Source organism: Rhododendron vialii, chromosome 5a (assembly GCF_030253575.1).
Source record: "Rhododendron vialii isolate Sample 1 chromosome 5a, ASM3025357v1".
Classification (NCBI taxonomy): Eukaryota; Viridiplantae; Streptophyta; class Magnoliopsida; order Ericales; family Ericaceae; genus Rhododendron; species Rhododendron vialii.
Genome location: NC_080561.1, coordinates 12,039,920 through 12,056,227, shown reverse-complemented (window position 1 = coordinate 12,056,227; position 16,308 = coordinate 12,039,920). Strand labels below are relative to the sequence as shown.

Here is a 16,308-nt window from a genome sequence, read left to right as displayed (position 1 = left end):
AAACGAGAGGAACGAGTCGAGTAGTGGTAAGACGGGATTGAAACTAATGCTTTTGAATTGAATAAATGTGTTTGCATGGCTTTACCTACGCCTGGATAACCCGTGGGCTTTTTCTTTTATAAATGCTTGAAGTTGTTTCATGAATGGGTTTTGGTTGAAGGCTAATATTGTTCATGTTGCAGGCCAAGAATTCCATATCTTCAAAATTTCGGGATGAAGAATCTCCAAAAATGAGTATGTTAAGTAAAAGAAAAGAAAAATATTAGTAGAGGACAAGGGATCTCGTGCAAGAAAAACTGTATTCTGGAACCTTTGAAATTCAAAGACCATCTTATTTTAGGAAATTACGTTTTGGAAGGTATGTTTTGAAATATGATTCAATTATGTTCTCAGATGTTGAGTTTATCGCCCCTGATAACTCTCAGAGAAAACCCATCTTCGAAGCATAAACAAACTAACAACAAATAATCTCGTGCCAAAACATCCTTAGTGAATTGACAGTGACTTGAAACTACAGTATCAAATGGATTTATGAAGGCGGAAACGATGACAAGCACATGAAATTTATAACTCTATGGCAGAGATTAAGACGGGACAAATGATACAAGCAGATTTTGCTACATCCCCGTGTAGCGTTATGATTTTTAATTTACTTATACAAGACAAAAGGCACTTTGACGCTGGCCTGAAACTGCAGTTTGTAAATTACAAACTTTCCAAGGAAGAAAGGCATAATTAATCCCCCGAAACTTCTCAATTCTTATGTAGAGTTCATTCATAAAGCAGTTATGAGAGTTCTCATGATCCGAGAAGCTTCTTCCACCTCGCATATCCCATAACAAGCAGAAAGACTGATATACAGATGGCACTATTAACCCAACAAAAGAGGCCGAATATGCCATTGATATTGTACAATGGACAACTTATGTTCATACCAAACGCCGCAGCTGCCAGAGTCCAAATACTGATGGCAAACGATGCGATGGTCAATGTCAAGTGGAATTGAATAAGTTCGTTTCGCAGGTTATCAAGTTGGATGTTCACATAATCCTCCGTGTCATCAATATACTCACGAACCTGCAAGTTCCACAGAGAGAGTTCACAGAATTGTTATCTCAGAAAAGTTCTTTGAATGGGCAACATAGTACTGTACAAAATACCATCTGCAAGTTCAGATAAAAAAAGAATCAAAACTAGAGAAGATGCCAAACGAATCAAGCTACTCAGGATGCCTCCCAATCTAGAGACCCCTGCCTATTTTAACCAGAATTCTATAAATACAGCAAACCTGTAACAATTTTAGCTGATATCCTTCCATCTCAGTATGTGAACGATATGGGACAAGAGCAGGGAACACTCTGCTACTTGTACTGAGCCAACTTGGAAGTCTGGCAGTTTTGAAGTCGCTCATTTCTTTGGTTTTGTGGCTTGTCTAAGCATGATGCTTTTGCAGGGTGTTTGTGTGGTAAAAATTGGCAGGGTTTTGAGGATGAAAAATAGCAAACAGTAAGTAATTTCATGTGTAAGCCACTGAAAAATCTACAAAGGAGTCAATGCCAAGTTCACCCTTCCCCTGGCTCAAGAAAACGACCAAAAAGGATTCTTGAAGGAGGATAACGGTTGACCCTCCTTCCAAATTATGACCAATCTCGAACCAAATTGGTGAATGCAGTCAATGGAAATCATGTTGGTGAATTTGAGAAGGTTTCCACTACTATTTACAATAACCAAAAAGATACTATACGATGTCAGGTTATTGGACAATTTTCTTTGTGAAAGATCAAAGGGCCATTGGTTGTACATATCAAAGAATAGGAAGGAAAAAATTAGGTTGATGCTCCTAGAGCAGGCAGATGAATGTCTTCAATCAACTGAGAGTAGTGATTCCTGGAGTTATATGGAAAATTGATATATGGTTTTTCGTATCTGTAGAATTTCCTACTCCCACAACCCAGCGGTTTGAGAACAAGAAAGAAGCAAAATCAAGACGGAAAACAATGTCACCTAACATCATTGAGAATTTCAAGAACTGATGTCTCCTTACAATAATTTCCTCATCTAAGATGCTTATTTGCCTAAAGGTCCTCACCTCTGACTGACTGGATAAAGGCGTAGGTAGTAGTCAAGAGGTGAGTTTCAGTTCTACTCATCAACAGGTAAACAGATACCAAAAGTAAAGGCAAGCTTCCATTCGGAAAGGATAAATAGGTGGATCATTTGTAATGGAAGTTAATGATTCCCCCTATTACCTTTCATGATGTACCTGAATCGAACAAGCATTGATTCAAACTCGTAACTGAAAATAGTTCTCTCATTCACAGGAGAGAGAGAGAGAGAGAGAGAGAGAGAGAGAGAGAGAGAGAGAGAGAGAGAGAGAGAGAGAGAGAGAGAGAGAGAGAGAGAGACCAAATGTTCTTTCAAGTTTCTGGCAATATTTATTTGATTCCGATAAAACGTTTAAGGTATTTTGACAAGTCCAATAAGATTGAACCAATGTCATAAACCCTCAAACCAAACCAAAAATTGATCATACCTGCATAGGAATAGAAGTGCCTCAAACTTAAATAAAATTTGCGTTCCAAAACCCCTAATACGAGGACAAGACAATGTTTGCTAAAACCAAAAATCATCAGCTTTAAGTCCACTAGATGTATCAGCAACACCTTGGCAAAATCAACAATGATCTCTTCATCATCACACGATATTACCATAATTTATATTTGCAGAAGATTATGATTGTGCATACTGATGCTTTGGACTATCAATGAAGGAAGCATGGTAATGTGCACATAAATTGAATTGGGTCTCTAGACCTGCCATCTCTTATGGCATTTGGCTTTGATTTGGGAGCATGGTTCCGTAGCAAAACAGGTATAGGGGGGCCAATGTCTCAGTGGTATTCTAAGAGCAGACACTTTGGGCATATTGCCAAAGGTTAGGTCTGACTCTAATCCTCCTCTGCCCATACCTCCAATGATTGGGGACTACATGGGTTCTGTTGTTGTTGTTGTTGTATGATTACAGGACAAAATTAAGATTTAGCAAGTATTGTCGAGGTCATGGTGCATGAACCTAAGAAGTCATGAGCATGGAAAAATTGAGAGAGGTTCCCTGTCTTGACTTGATGTAAGTCACTTGTCAAAATGCACAAGTCTACAAAATTACCATGTCATCCTTCGTACAACCGAAAACATCATTGACGATTTGATTCAGGAACAAGTCTATGAGATGGTTTAGTGAAACCGAAAATGTCACTGATGATTCGATTCAACAACAATTCAGTGAGATGGTTTAGTGAAATTAGTTTTTCTAGACGTTTGCTATTGCCATTGTCAAGAAGATTAATACTTACAGACAGTATCTTGTTACGAGTCCCATCCAGCTGCATGAAATAAGCCTCAAGTAACATCTCCAGATCTTCCACGTCCTGTTCATTCCTATGGCTGCTTGACACTAAACTTGCACTCCTGTTAGAACCCACATGGCGAGGTTGAGGCCCAGCACTCATGATGCTACTTGAAGTTGTAGCTGCTAACAAAACCTCAGAATGCTGACTTTGAATCCATTTCCTAGTCAGGTATAACTGTGCCATATCTTCATTGTCATCTAAAAGATGTTCAATTTCATCACGCACCTAGCATCCAAACATTTTTTGCTCCATGTGAAAAAAAAAAATATAATAATAATACAACACATAAATCAGAAGCAATAATATAGTTAATATGCAACACCATCAGGACCAAGTTGTGGTATGGGTCTAAGTAGTGCTCGAAGGAATGAAGTCACTTATTACGTTTTACAAGAGTTCGTAAGTTAAAATTCTCATTTCCTAATTCAAAATCCAACTTATTGTAGGTAGGGATTGCACGTAAGTTTGCAAGCTTGAAAGCTGGTTCACGAGCCTTAACGAGCAAAAGAAACTGTACATTCAATCTTGCATACAGGTATAAAGCTACAAGGAAAATCCCATATCCTAGCTGGAAAAAGATATATCATTATTTGAGGATTATATAAGAATTTTTTGAAGATTTACGGTGCTACTTCCTTAATATGTGCTCGGCAATGGCATAAACTACTGTAAACATATAAACCAATATACTCGGTATAATTAACCGAGCCAAGCTTGGCAGAACCAAGTTGGAGCAGAGACAATACAATTATCACATCTATAATCCAACATATAAATAATAAAGTATATTCAACCAAGCTCTTGGCTGAGCCAAGCCCTCTTCTACTTGAGCTCGGCTTTTTTACTAATCGGGATTGAATATCAGGCTTGAGCTTGTTCTCTGAGGTAAATAAACAAGCTCAAATGAGCCATAACCAAGCCGAGTTGTTCGCGAAGAGCTCAGTTCATTGTAGCCCTACATCCTATCCCCTTAGCCAACATTTGACTTTTTTAGTCGTTGACCTTTCACCTTGTGCATATAAGCAACCCGAAAAGAACAGAAACACTACTTAGGGTTCAGTCACATTGCCCCATAAAAGCCCTAAAACCACGCAAAGCCCAACTCTAATAGCATGTTACGGCATCCAATTCAAAGTCAATTGGCAATAAGTGTAGAGCCGCTTCAGGCTCATATACTAGTTTCAAAAGTGATAACTAAGCAATGAAGGACAAACGCTAACAAACATCTATATTCCAACATGGTTTTATCCTTCAAACAATGCTACCTATTTCAAAGAAACTCTTGATGTAACATTTTTTCCTCTTTTCTAGTTTATCATTTGCGTCCTTGTACTTTGAGCGATTTCTAACTATATTGGGGTTCTATAGTAGCGTTAAGGCTTACTATTGATTTAATATATTGGGGTTTTTTACTTTGTTGTACTAAGAGCTGTTTAAGTTTTTTAACATATTGTTGTTGTAACTTAGAATCATCTATTCTACTAATTAAATCAATTAATAATTCTTCTTCCGGTAATTTTTTGGTAAGTACATTTACTCTTTTACAACAGTTATCAGTCCATCCAATCTCAATTTGATTGTCACTTGAACTATCGCTAAGAGAATGATATTCTGAAGGATTAATAATTTATTCATCATCATCTGAATTACGTAGGTTTCCTAACCTAAAAATTTCTAAGATCTATTGTTTGCCAGTATCCAGATATGTTAAGTTGGCTGATTTTTTGTTTGACCTTACATTCATTTTTGTAATGACATTTTTTTCTTTGACTAGGCAAGTTAATCTAGTGCTTGTAACTTTTCTCTTTCAGTGGAGACGTGAATAAAAGCATGTGCTTGCTGTCTTTCAAATGTTGGCTTGTCTAACTGTCTTTGCTTTCGGAGCTGATATGACCAAAAGCAGAAATGAGCTTTTGGTGTTGCATTATCTTCGAAGTCTACTTTTTAATCAATAGGATAATGTCTTTGACTATAATTTTGCTTGACATTATGACTAGAAATCAATATCATGATGCTTCGAGCTAGTGGGCAAATGGGTCCTGAGCATCTTGGAAAGGAGATCCATATGGGTTTCTGTAGGATGTTGCTGTGGTTGATTCTTCTGAAGACTCATCATCCTCTTCTTGATTGGCCTAAGCTATTAACTTCTGAGGTAAATTTAATAATTTTGAACACTTAGTTTTCGATCTGGATTTTGAGGGTTCAGAAAATCTAGGTGTTAGGCTTCCAAGCCTGATGGTGGAAATGTAGGTGAGCCTGGTCGTGGAAGAAGTATGAGGGGCAGAAGCACAAACACGTTAGAGGATTTGATATTAAAGCACTCATACTAAAGCACTTCTCAAAGAGCACTTGCTCAAAAACTTTCAGCTATTTCAGCTAATATAACATTCAGATAATGGAGATAAATCAGACAATGGTATCTGAGCCTGGCTGTGGAAGAAGCATGAGGGGCGGAAGCACAGACACAGTAGAGAATTTGATATTAAAGCACTAATACTAAAGCACTTCTCAAAGAGCACTTACTCAAAAACTTTCGGTTGATTCAGTTAATATAATATTCAGATAATATAGATAAATCAGACAATAGTATCTGACAATGGAGATAAAGATCTTTCTTTCCACCATCAGGCTTGGAAGCCTAACACCTAGATTGAAAACTAAGAGTTCAGAATTATTAAAACTAGCTCAGCAGTTAATAGATCAGTCAAGAAGAGGTCCTTAGAAGAATCAACAACATCCCACAGAAACTCATATAGATCACCTTTCCAAGATGCTCAGGACCCATTTGCCCAATAGCCCGAAGCATCATGTTATTGATTTCTAGTCATAATGTCAAAAGCATAATCATAGTCAAAGGTAGAGTATCCTATTGATAAAGAAAAGAGACTTTGAAGATAGTGCATCACCAAAAGCTCATTTCTGCTTTTGGTCGTATTAGCACCAAAAGCTCATTTCTGCTTTTGGTCGTATTAGCACCAAAAGCTCATTTCTACTTTTGGTCATATCAGCACCGAAAGTAAAGACAGTCAGACAAGCCAACATTTTAAAGACTACAAACACTTGCTTAGTCACATCTCCACTGAAAGAGAAAAGTTACTCTATCTATACACACACACACACACACACCAGTATTCAAGTTAGGGATCTCTGATTTTGTTACGGTCCGCACCTCATTGTTCCCAATCGAATTTCGATGATCCGAACTGTTCAATATGTTTAAAACAAGTTTTTAAGGGTACTCGCGAGAGATCAGCAGAGAGATCAGCAAAAAATATAACTGGAAAGGGCTTTGATCTGAGTAGTTCTTCATAAATCTGAGCAATTTTTCATAAAATGCATTTTTATGAAAAACTGCTCAGATCAAAGCCCTTTTCGGTTATATTTTTTTGTTGATTTCCCGCAAGTATCCTTAAAAACATGTTTTAAACACATTGAACGGTTCGTATCATCGAAATTTGATCGGAAAAGTGGACTTCAGCACGAGATCAGGACCGTAAGAAAAATCAGGGATCCTTGACTTGAACCGGATATATATATAGTCCCCTTCAGGTAAGGGCGTCCTTATTTTAAATAAAATACGAACGTCTCATTTTCTCATCTTTTCCGATCAAATTTCAATAATCTGAGCCGCTCAATATGTTCAGAACGTGATTTTAAGGGTACTCGAGAGAAATCAGCAAAAAAAAATGACCGGGAAACCCTTGATTTGAGCAGTTTTCATTTGAAACGTTCGATAAAATACAAACAAAAATGACTCGAATCAAGCCCTTTCCGGTCTTTTTTTTTTTTGCTGATTTCTCGCGGGTACCCTTAAAATCACGTCCTGAACATATTGAGCGGCTCGGATCATCGCAAATTGGTCGAGAAAAGGGACGGCCTTAACTTAATACGGTAAGGGTGCCCTTACTTGAAGTTTTGTGTATATATATACGGGGCGGTTCCGGGGACAACTAATTAGACACCTAAAAAACACCTCATAGTTCCAGATCAAATTTTAATGACCTGAGCCGCTCAATGTGATTAAAACGTGATTTTAAGGGTACCTGCGAGAAATCAGCAAAAAAAAAAAGATCTGGAAGGGCTTGATCTGAGCAGTTTTTAGCTTAGATTTGATGAACGGCTCAATTAAAAACTACTCAAAACAAGCACTTCCCGGTCATATTTTTTGCTGATTTCTCGCGGGCACCATTAAAATCACATTTTGCACACATTAAGCGGTTCGGATCATAAAAATTTGATTGGGAACTACGAGATTGAGATTTGGGTGTTTTTTTAGGTGTTTAATTAGTTGTTCGCGGAACCGCCCTAATATATATATATATATATATATATATATATATATATATATATATATATATATATATATATATATATATATAAAACACGAATTGTATGAGGTAAAGTGAAGAGAACAAAGAAATGAGAAGGGAAAGAAAGTAAAGAGTTATGATAAAATCTGACTAACAATCGACAGGATACAACCATTTATTGGAAAACCCTATGGTACTGTTTTGGACTTCAAATTTTGTGCTTCAAGTCTGGATACCACGTGTCCTTGATTGTGTGCAATCGTACAAGGAATCTTTCTTCTACTAAAGTCTTGGCTACAATAATAATATTTTTGAAGCTTTATTCATGGCTTCAATAATGGTGGTGTAGCTTTATTCCAATTCTTGACATAAAGCAAAAGTAAGGAATCCTGTAAAGATCCTTTACTTTAAGTCCTCTCTGGCATAATTGCACGGCTCCAATAATTCAGGTTTTCTTTGCTTTTGCCTTTGCTGCTTTTTCAATGTTGACTGCAATATTGGAATCCCACAAATCAATATCTTCTGGTTCAATGTCACTGGCGACATCATCTTTCAGATTTTGAGCTTCTCCAGCTAGACGAGCAAACTGAGTATGGCTGGATATTTGCTCCATTTCTGGTGGACTGTGATGCCATAGAAACATCACCTCTAGCGTCTAATTTAGAACTACTTGCTTCCTGCTCAACTTTTGATAAACTCAAATAAAGATTTTGGACCATTAACTTCATTTGTTGGTATGAAGTTAACTGGAGCTTTTGATGAATTACTAGTGTTTGAACTTTGTACATACTTTTTGTAGGCAAATAAATATTTTTCTACAGTTTCATTGATGCTGGAGGAGAGGCTGAATTATTGAATCTTTGCAATTATGCCGGAGGAGACTTAAAGTAAAGGATCCTTACAGGGGTCCTTATTTTCGCTTTATGTCAAAAATTGGAAAAAATGTACACCAGTATTATTGAAGTTAGGAATAAAGCTTCAACAAAATTATTATTGAAGCCAATACTTTAGTAAAAGGAAGATGCCTTGTACAACTCCATACTATCAAGGTCACATGGCATCCAGACTTGAAGTAGAGAATTTGAAGTCCGAATCAATAGCATAGGGTTTCCTATAAATAGTGGATGTATCTTGCCAATTTTTAGGTAGATTTCAACATAACATTTCCCTGCTTTATTTCTCCTCTTTTCTCAATTCTCTCCTATTTACCTCATATTGTATTCATCCCTCCAAAGAATAAGAATAAAAGCAATCACCTTTAGTAAGTTTTACTCCTCCATTTCTTTCTTCAGTTGCTTTAATTGATCATTTTCTCTACATGAATTAATTGATTGGAGATGAGAGAGATGAGGGAGTCGACTGTTGAAGATTGATCATATGAGAGAGTCGACTATTGAAAGATCGAGAGAGAAAAGTGAGAGAATTCGACTGAGCTGGAGAAGTTTTAAGTCGCTGAAGTGAAAGAAATCGACTGGGTTATACTTCAACCTAGCTTGCCTTTTCTTGCTAAGGCGCGCCTCTTTGAAGTTGCGTCACTTTGTATGATCGTTGCACCTAGGAGCACCTTTGACAACTATGGGCATACTAGAGTCGGTTAGTGTTACACTCCTGGGCAAGAAAGAACCATTTGATCCCTACTGAGGATGGCGATGACATCGTTATGCCCCTAATTGCCAATGTTTAAGATAACAGTGTTCTCAAAGTCGCTAGGTGCTAGATCGAAGGCCGGACACCCTTCTTCACTTTTGCAATGAATCTGTGTCTCCCTCCTTCTACTGATAATTGGTCAATTGCCGTCTTATTTGCATAAGAGCACGATGCTAGACCCATTGACTCAGAGGATCCCACTCTGATCAAAGATCTCAAGATCTAAATAGAGTTTTCTCATATTTCAGGCTCCCAAGTTAGAAGAGTGCGGCCAAGCTGCTCATGTTTTAATGGACTATTACCTGACGACGCGCTGCTTCACTCTTAGCGACCATCTCTACAAAAGAGACAATGACTACGTCTACTAGGCCAAACCAGTTGCTTGTGCAGATATTTGACAAGGTTCTGGGGATCAATGGAAGAGAACAATCCCCTGCCCTACTGACGTTGCTGAGGCAGAGGTGCCGACTATTCCTACATCTCAAGCTGTGGTTAATGCGCCACCAGCCTCGAGACTGAGGGGAACGACAAAATTGGATACTATAAGATCCCCCTCAACCTCTCCTGACAGACTGACCAGAAAGATAAGCCTAAGAATAAGCCTTGCAAGAGGCAAATGGGTGAGCCTCCTGTCATCGCCAAGGAAAAGGTGACTATTGACCTACTGCGAGCGTCTAGTAACGGATTTGCAGAACAAATGGAGGGCTTGGGCTTTGCCGATCAGGTCTTGATTCCGGGAGGCATGATTGCCCAAGTCCTAATCCAAGGAGCACTCTACCTTCAGCTCTTCCTCCCTTGGGGAAAGCGTCTCTTCTAGAGTAGATTTGGGGAGCTACCCTAGGAAAAGGGCCCGCCTATCTGAAGAGAGGACCGTCAAGGTAGAATATCTTGAGCTTGACCCTCCCAATCATGAGGAGCGTGAAGTGATACCCCACCCCCTAGAGGTGATGTTTGTGCAGGAGTCCCTTGGCCTGTCTATGCAATTTAATCATAAGGGGAAACCGGTGTGAGAGAGTGATTCTGTGCTTACTTATGCTTCCCTTGCTGATCCTCTTCTAGTTAGTATCCACCTTCAGCGCGACCTTCAGATAGTGCAGGAGCAAAAAAATCGTGCAATTGAGGATAATGTGCTCGTCCACCAGCATATTGTAAGTCGGTATATTCACTTCCTGATATGACAATTAGGGGGTGTTCCAGGAAGCCTTCTTATTTTAAAAGTTATTTTTTTTCAATTTTCAAACTCCAATATAATGAAAATGAAAATGAAATTTTTGATTTTTTTGCACCGTATAAAAGATCTCAATGAGATCGATCAAACAAGATCCATATTGGTAGACAAATTATTTGCGTAAACACGTGATTTTTGAGATAGAAATTACCTTCTTTTTCCAAAAACACTTTTTTGAGAATCCGGAACACCCACTTACTCCCATTGAGTTTCTCATGGTTGTTCCTAGTTTAGGGTTCTTGTGTCGTCAGCTCGCAATTGTCAATCATGGTAATCAAGAGCCTCCTAAAAACATTGTAAAACATGATCTCTTAAACAGAATTCTACGTACGTCCAGAACTCTGCCTCCCTTGTACACGTAGGACACATTTATGTGACAGGCACCTTCTGTTTTAGCTTTATTGATATTCCGAGAACTTAACCCCCCCTCGGATATTTAACTTTGTCCTAGGTTGTCTATGACCGACCATCAAGTCAGAGTTGTAAACCATGGAATGAATAGATCTTAATAAATACCTGATCTCGGCCGTTGACCAATTCCAAGATGGATGTTGACTTTCATGGAGCACTTTGACTTTTCTTCATGAATTTGTCTGTATCTCAATTGCACATATTTAATTGTTACTCGATACTGGTTATTATTTTCACCTCCCACATGCGCGATTATAGTGAACTATAAAGCACCGACACTTTTAGAGGCACGTGTCCTTATGTTAGACACGGGGACACTAACAAAATACGCGTGGGACACCCCACATGGCATGTCCAATGAATTGAATTTTTTTTTTTGGCGGACACGGGAGGGACAAGTATGGGGACACAGCATGGGTTAAATATGCAATTTTTTAAATTTTTTTGGGGTTAAATGTGTGTTACTTCAAATATTTTGGGAAAAAAGTGTACTATGATGTATATATGATCGTTGTTTATATATATATATATACAGTCATTTTCAAATAAGGTGGTCCTTATTTTAGTTAAAATAAGGACCTCTCTATTTCTCCCATTTTCCGTTTGAATTTTGATGATCTAAGCCGCTCAATGTGTTCAGAACGTGATTTTAAGGGTATCCGCGAGGAATCGGCAAAAAAAAAGACCGGGAAGGTCTTCATCCGAACAGTTTTAATTTGAACCGTTTGATAAAAAAAATAAACAAAAACTGCTCGGATGAAGCCCTTCCCGATCTTTTTTTTTGCTAATTTCTCGCGTGTACCCTTAAAATCACGCTCTGAACACATTGAGCGGCTCGGATCATCGAAATTCGATCGGGAAAGGAAGGTCCTTATTTTATTAAGTTAAGGTGGTCCTTAGGAGAAGGGGACTCTATATATATATATATAACTATATTTTCGCTGGTATAAAATAAATGTTATTTATATTTTTGTCATGTCTTGTGTCCATGTCCATGTCTATATCCGTGTCGGTGAAGGAAGAGAAGGGCGGAAAAGTAAAAATGAAGAACAGAAATGAGTTGAGAGTCGAGACAAAACAGAAAAAAGGAAGAAAGAAAGGAACAGATTTTGGAGGAGAAAGATATATCCGTTTAAGTATATTATTTCATTGGAGAAGCAAAAAGATATCAAAGTTCCGGAGAAAGAGTACGTGCGCAAAATCAATTTGTTATCCTTGACGATTTCGTACAGTTTATACTTGAGAATAGTTGAGATATAGACATATATTCTGTAATTTACTATATGCACGGACATGAATATTGTTCTTCTGATTTTAGTCTTCTACAGTAGTTATCCAAGGACATAAATTCCAATTGCTGTGATCGCCATTTTATTGTGTGTTGTATACATTACTTTATTCATTTGTTCAAAATTTGAATTTTTTCACTGTTTTCCAATTAGATAAGTTACTGGTTTGGATTTCATTTGATTCCCTGACAGTGACACCATAGTGAATGTAAGCATACTTAAAATATTAATATGTTCATTTAAAGAATGAAGATAGTACTAGCTTCCACAGCAGAGACTTCGTAGAGAGAGTGAGTTCGCAAATGTGAAGGAATGGGTAAAATACGATGAGATTTTAGTCTTTGTGATGCTTCTGTTAACGGCATCCATGTTCCCACTTTAGTGGATAGTTTAGGGGGCATGGGTGGCCACTTTTGTGGCTGAGGGGGTGTCATTTAAAATCACTTAAGGTACAGGGGGTGTAGTGCCCCCAAAAAGAACTGCATCAACACTGTGAAGTGATCTGCATTATCTAGTAGAAAAAGCAATATACAAAAGGTAAAAGGATACCTTTTGTACCCGTGCAAGTAAATGGGTCAGATTGCTTTTCAAACTCCGTACACGCTCAAGATTCTTCGTGCTGACATTCCTCGCTAGTTCATCCAACACAGGATAAGCATCTCTCTCAAGGTCTGCCACATTGGAGTCCAAGTACGTACAGACAACCTCCAATGCAATCTCGAGAACTTGAAACTCAAAGGGTAATTCAGTGTGCAAAGCTTTAACAGCTTCAGGAACAGGTAACCATTTTCCCCCAGTGGCCAAATGAGGTTCATCATCTTGTAAAGCCGTTTGGGCCCCTCCTTGACATTTGACCCGGCTTTTGTCAGGAAGCTGCTGCCGCAGCTGATCCACAAATGGAAGAACCTCCTGCCGAAGAGGATCAAGCAACAACACTTCTTCAGCTGTAACTATAGCCTTTATGAACTCTAAGTTGACAACCATGGCTTTCTCCCTGGCTGCAAGAGGGGCGGAAAACTCAAAAGTCACACTCATCACCCCAAAAATTAGATATGCAAATCAGGAGACATGTATTTTTATTACAAATGCATGCATCAGCGATAGTTACTAGACCTTGAACCTGCGGAACCTACTGCTTTGTAAACTACAGTTTCACGAGAATGATCTTTTGTATTGATCTTTGTGTCTTGAATAAATTACTTGTAATGCTGAGCAAATGTGAGAACCATATGTCTCACAACATAAAGGCAGATATACAAATGTTTTGGGCTTGTTTTCAGAGAAACCCCTTCATCTGCTTTGTCATCTTATAACAATAGCAATGAGTAGGGACATTTTCTATTCCCAAATGGTTTCTTTATGTACCATATTTCTGATGTATAGAGCAGATGTCACCGCAAATCAAGGTGCTAAAACAAGTTAAGGCCAACAAAGAAACTAACAGATAGTATGATATTTGGGTTATGACTTTATAAGTACTTTAATGGTCGGCAATCTAACACTAACCAAAGCAATTTAATTAACGTTGATGTTGCCTTGTGCTAATCACTGGTAGTCAGCAAGATGAAGCTTGTGGCATCATACTAGCCCATAAGTAGTACCTTAGGTTTTTTGTTTAGATTTTTGATATTAGCAATTGGGGAGGGGGCTACCTGGGCTCTAACCTGGAATTTCTATCGTAGGAAGAACCGTATAAGGATGAGAAATGTTGAGTTACTGGTTCTATTATTGTGATTATCTAGTTTTCCATTCCGTTTAAAGAAAAAAAGTTAATTTATACAGTGTGCTTAGTGTGTTTAAACAGTCAATTTATAAGGGCAGGAAGCACGCGAGTATATTGGTTCACCCAACATTTTGAGTGGGTAATTTTACCTGCCTCTAGGGATGCCCGTTCTAAGTCTCACTTCAATGATCAAAACCGCTCATTTTTTACGGGATCAATTGGTTAGGAGATTGTGCAAAACTTCAGCGCAATGGGTTATTAGTAAGTACATCATCAAAATTCAATTCTTTGGGTCCTGAACTAGTTGGATTCTTCAATCGAGATCTTACTAATATCCTATTGAGCTTAATTTTTGCATGGAGTACTATTCAATCCTTGGGTCTCGAAGTAGTTTAAGCACTTTAGCAGAACTATTCTGATAGTTGCAACTTGCATGCCTTAACTTTATAAATTAACCTCTTTTTTTTTGTTTTGTTTGGGGGGTGGAATGGGGCGGTCTTAATCCTTAGTCGTATTCTCTTGAGATCTTTAGAAGTAGTCCTAGTTGTTTTAAGATATTACCTTCTGCTCCTATTTTTTTTTAAATATGACTACTTGTTCTCTCCCCTAATCTGTCAAATCTTTCGCTCTCATAATCAAAACCAATCTATTTCTCCTATTCTTCTCTCCCCTAAAATCTCGAACTACATTATAGAACAAATACAATTAAATCTATTAAAAAACACACCAAAAATAATTTTGATACTAAATTAATGATGAAAATCCATTAATTAATTGTAAAAAACAAGGAAAATTATGATAAACCTAGATGATGCAACATTTCAAAATACATCAAATCGTAATTTAGAAAAATTATGATTAAGAATTGAATCCCAGCATTTCTAAACCACTTAAAAAATTAAATTTAATCCCAATTACGCTCATCTTCAACAAATTATAAATCTATATTTGTCTCACATTAACCTACGGGCCGCAAACCACCATCCACCACCATGACTCACACCAAAGCTATTCTTCTTCTGTATTTTATTTCAATTTTTGAACCTCAAGGTTAACCATTGTCGATTTTCTTCAAAACCAAACCCCATTGCCATTTAGTCGAGTATAGTGAAATTTCTTTTTAAGTCTTTGTTCAGAAACTAGAGTGTGAAAAAGAAGGATCGAAGAAGCCCCAAAGGGTTGGCCTGGTTGCTCCCACCTGATGTATAAGGTTCGAAACTTCTCAGGTGCTATCAACTCCTTTAGGGCCGGTTCATGGGGAACTTTGCTCCGACTTTAATTGGTCTCCCAGCAAGTGAGCGGCGGAATTGGGTCCCAACTCCCAGGATTAATCGAGGTGCGCCTAAGTTGATCCGGACAGCTGAGTTATAAGAAAAAAGAAGATTGAAGAATTACCAAGGATATTGGAGGAGTGAGAGAAGACGGGACCAAGGATCCTCAAATCCCTGGCCGGAATCGAAGCCCGTTTGATGATGACGCTCTTCTCACACTCGATCAGCTCCGACTGCCCGAACCTGTCCAACCTCATCCACAGCCTCGCCCCTCCTCCGCCCTTCTTCTTCGCCGCCTTGCTCGTCGCCACCATTGCCGAGATCGAATTGTTCTCCACGGCCGCCGCCACGCCACCGTTATTCGGCGACGACGCCTCCGCCTGCGCGGCCAACGGTAGTTTCTTCATCCGGCGAAGGATTCCCATCCGACATCCCTTTTTCCCCATGTCTCTCCCACTCCGTTAGGGGTGTTGACTCTCTCTCTCTCTAGGCCATAGGAAACTATTGGAGGATCAAAAAGATAGCAGTTGGATTTGTGAATTTTGTGGTCGTCTTCAACTTCTGCCATTAACGCCTTCTCTGGTTGTAACCTGGTGAGGGAGTGAGTAGGAGTGGTTTCTTGAGAAATTATTTCCTTTTCTTTTTCAAGTTCCAAACGGAAGTATACTGGCCAGTTACCATTTGAACTAAAAAGTGATTTAGGGTGGAGTAAGATCCAGTCCAGTTTATTTTGATCCAGTCTGGTTTAGTTTTGGGTCATTTGTGAGCCCTTTTTGGGTTTATAATAATAATCGGAACTGTTTACTTTTTAGAGCTTTCCAAGAACATTAACTATACCAAAAGTTAAAGTGATCCGAAAGCATTTGATATGATTTCGAAGTGCATTAAGTTTGAAAAAGAATAAACAAGTGTGCAACACTGAATTATAATCCATGTGACGCAGTTATACTCCATGAAGTTTCATGCATTTTGAAATCATATGAAATGGTATTGGATCAATGTAATTTTTGGCGTGCTTAA

General features: G+C 38.3%; 1 protein-coding gene and 1 non-coding gene across 2 annotated transcripts; one reads left to right on the top strand and one right to left on the bottom strand.

The window, feature by feature from the left end:
• Positions 1-501: 501 nt before the first annotated feature.
• On the bottom strand, positions 502-15,962 carry LOC131328006 (magnesium transporter MRS2-4-like). Its single transcript, XM_058361130.1, has 4 exons — positions 15,413-15,962; positions 12,844-13,292; positions 3,353-3,634; positions 502-1,077 (listed from the first exon to the last, which is right to left on the bottom strand). The coding sequence occupies exons 1-4, from the start codon at positions 15,732-15,734 to the stop codon at positions 799-801; spliced, it is 1,332 nt and encodes a 443-aa protein (XP_058217113.1). The 5' UTR covers positions 15,735-15,962; the 3' UTR covers positions 502-798.
• On the top strand, positions 2,763-2,870 carry LOC131328130 (small nucleolar RNA snoR100). Its single transcript, XR_009200410.1, has one exon. It is a non-coding gene; the product is annotated as a small nucleolar RNA snoR100 (small nucleolar RNA).
• Positions 15,963-16,308: the final 346 nt, after the last annotated feature.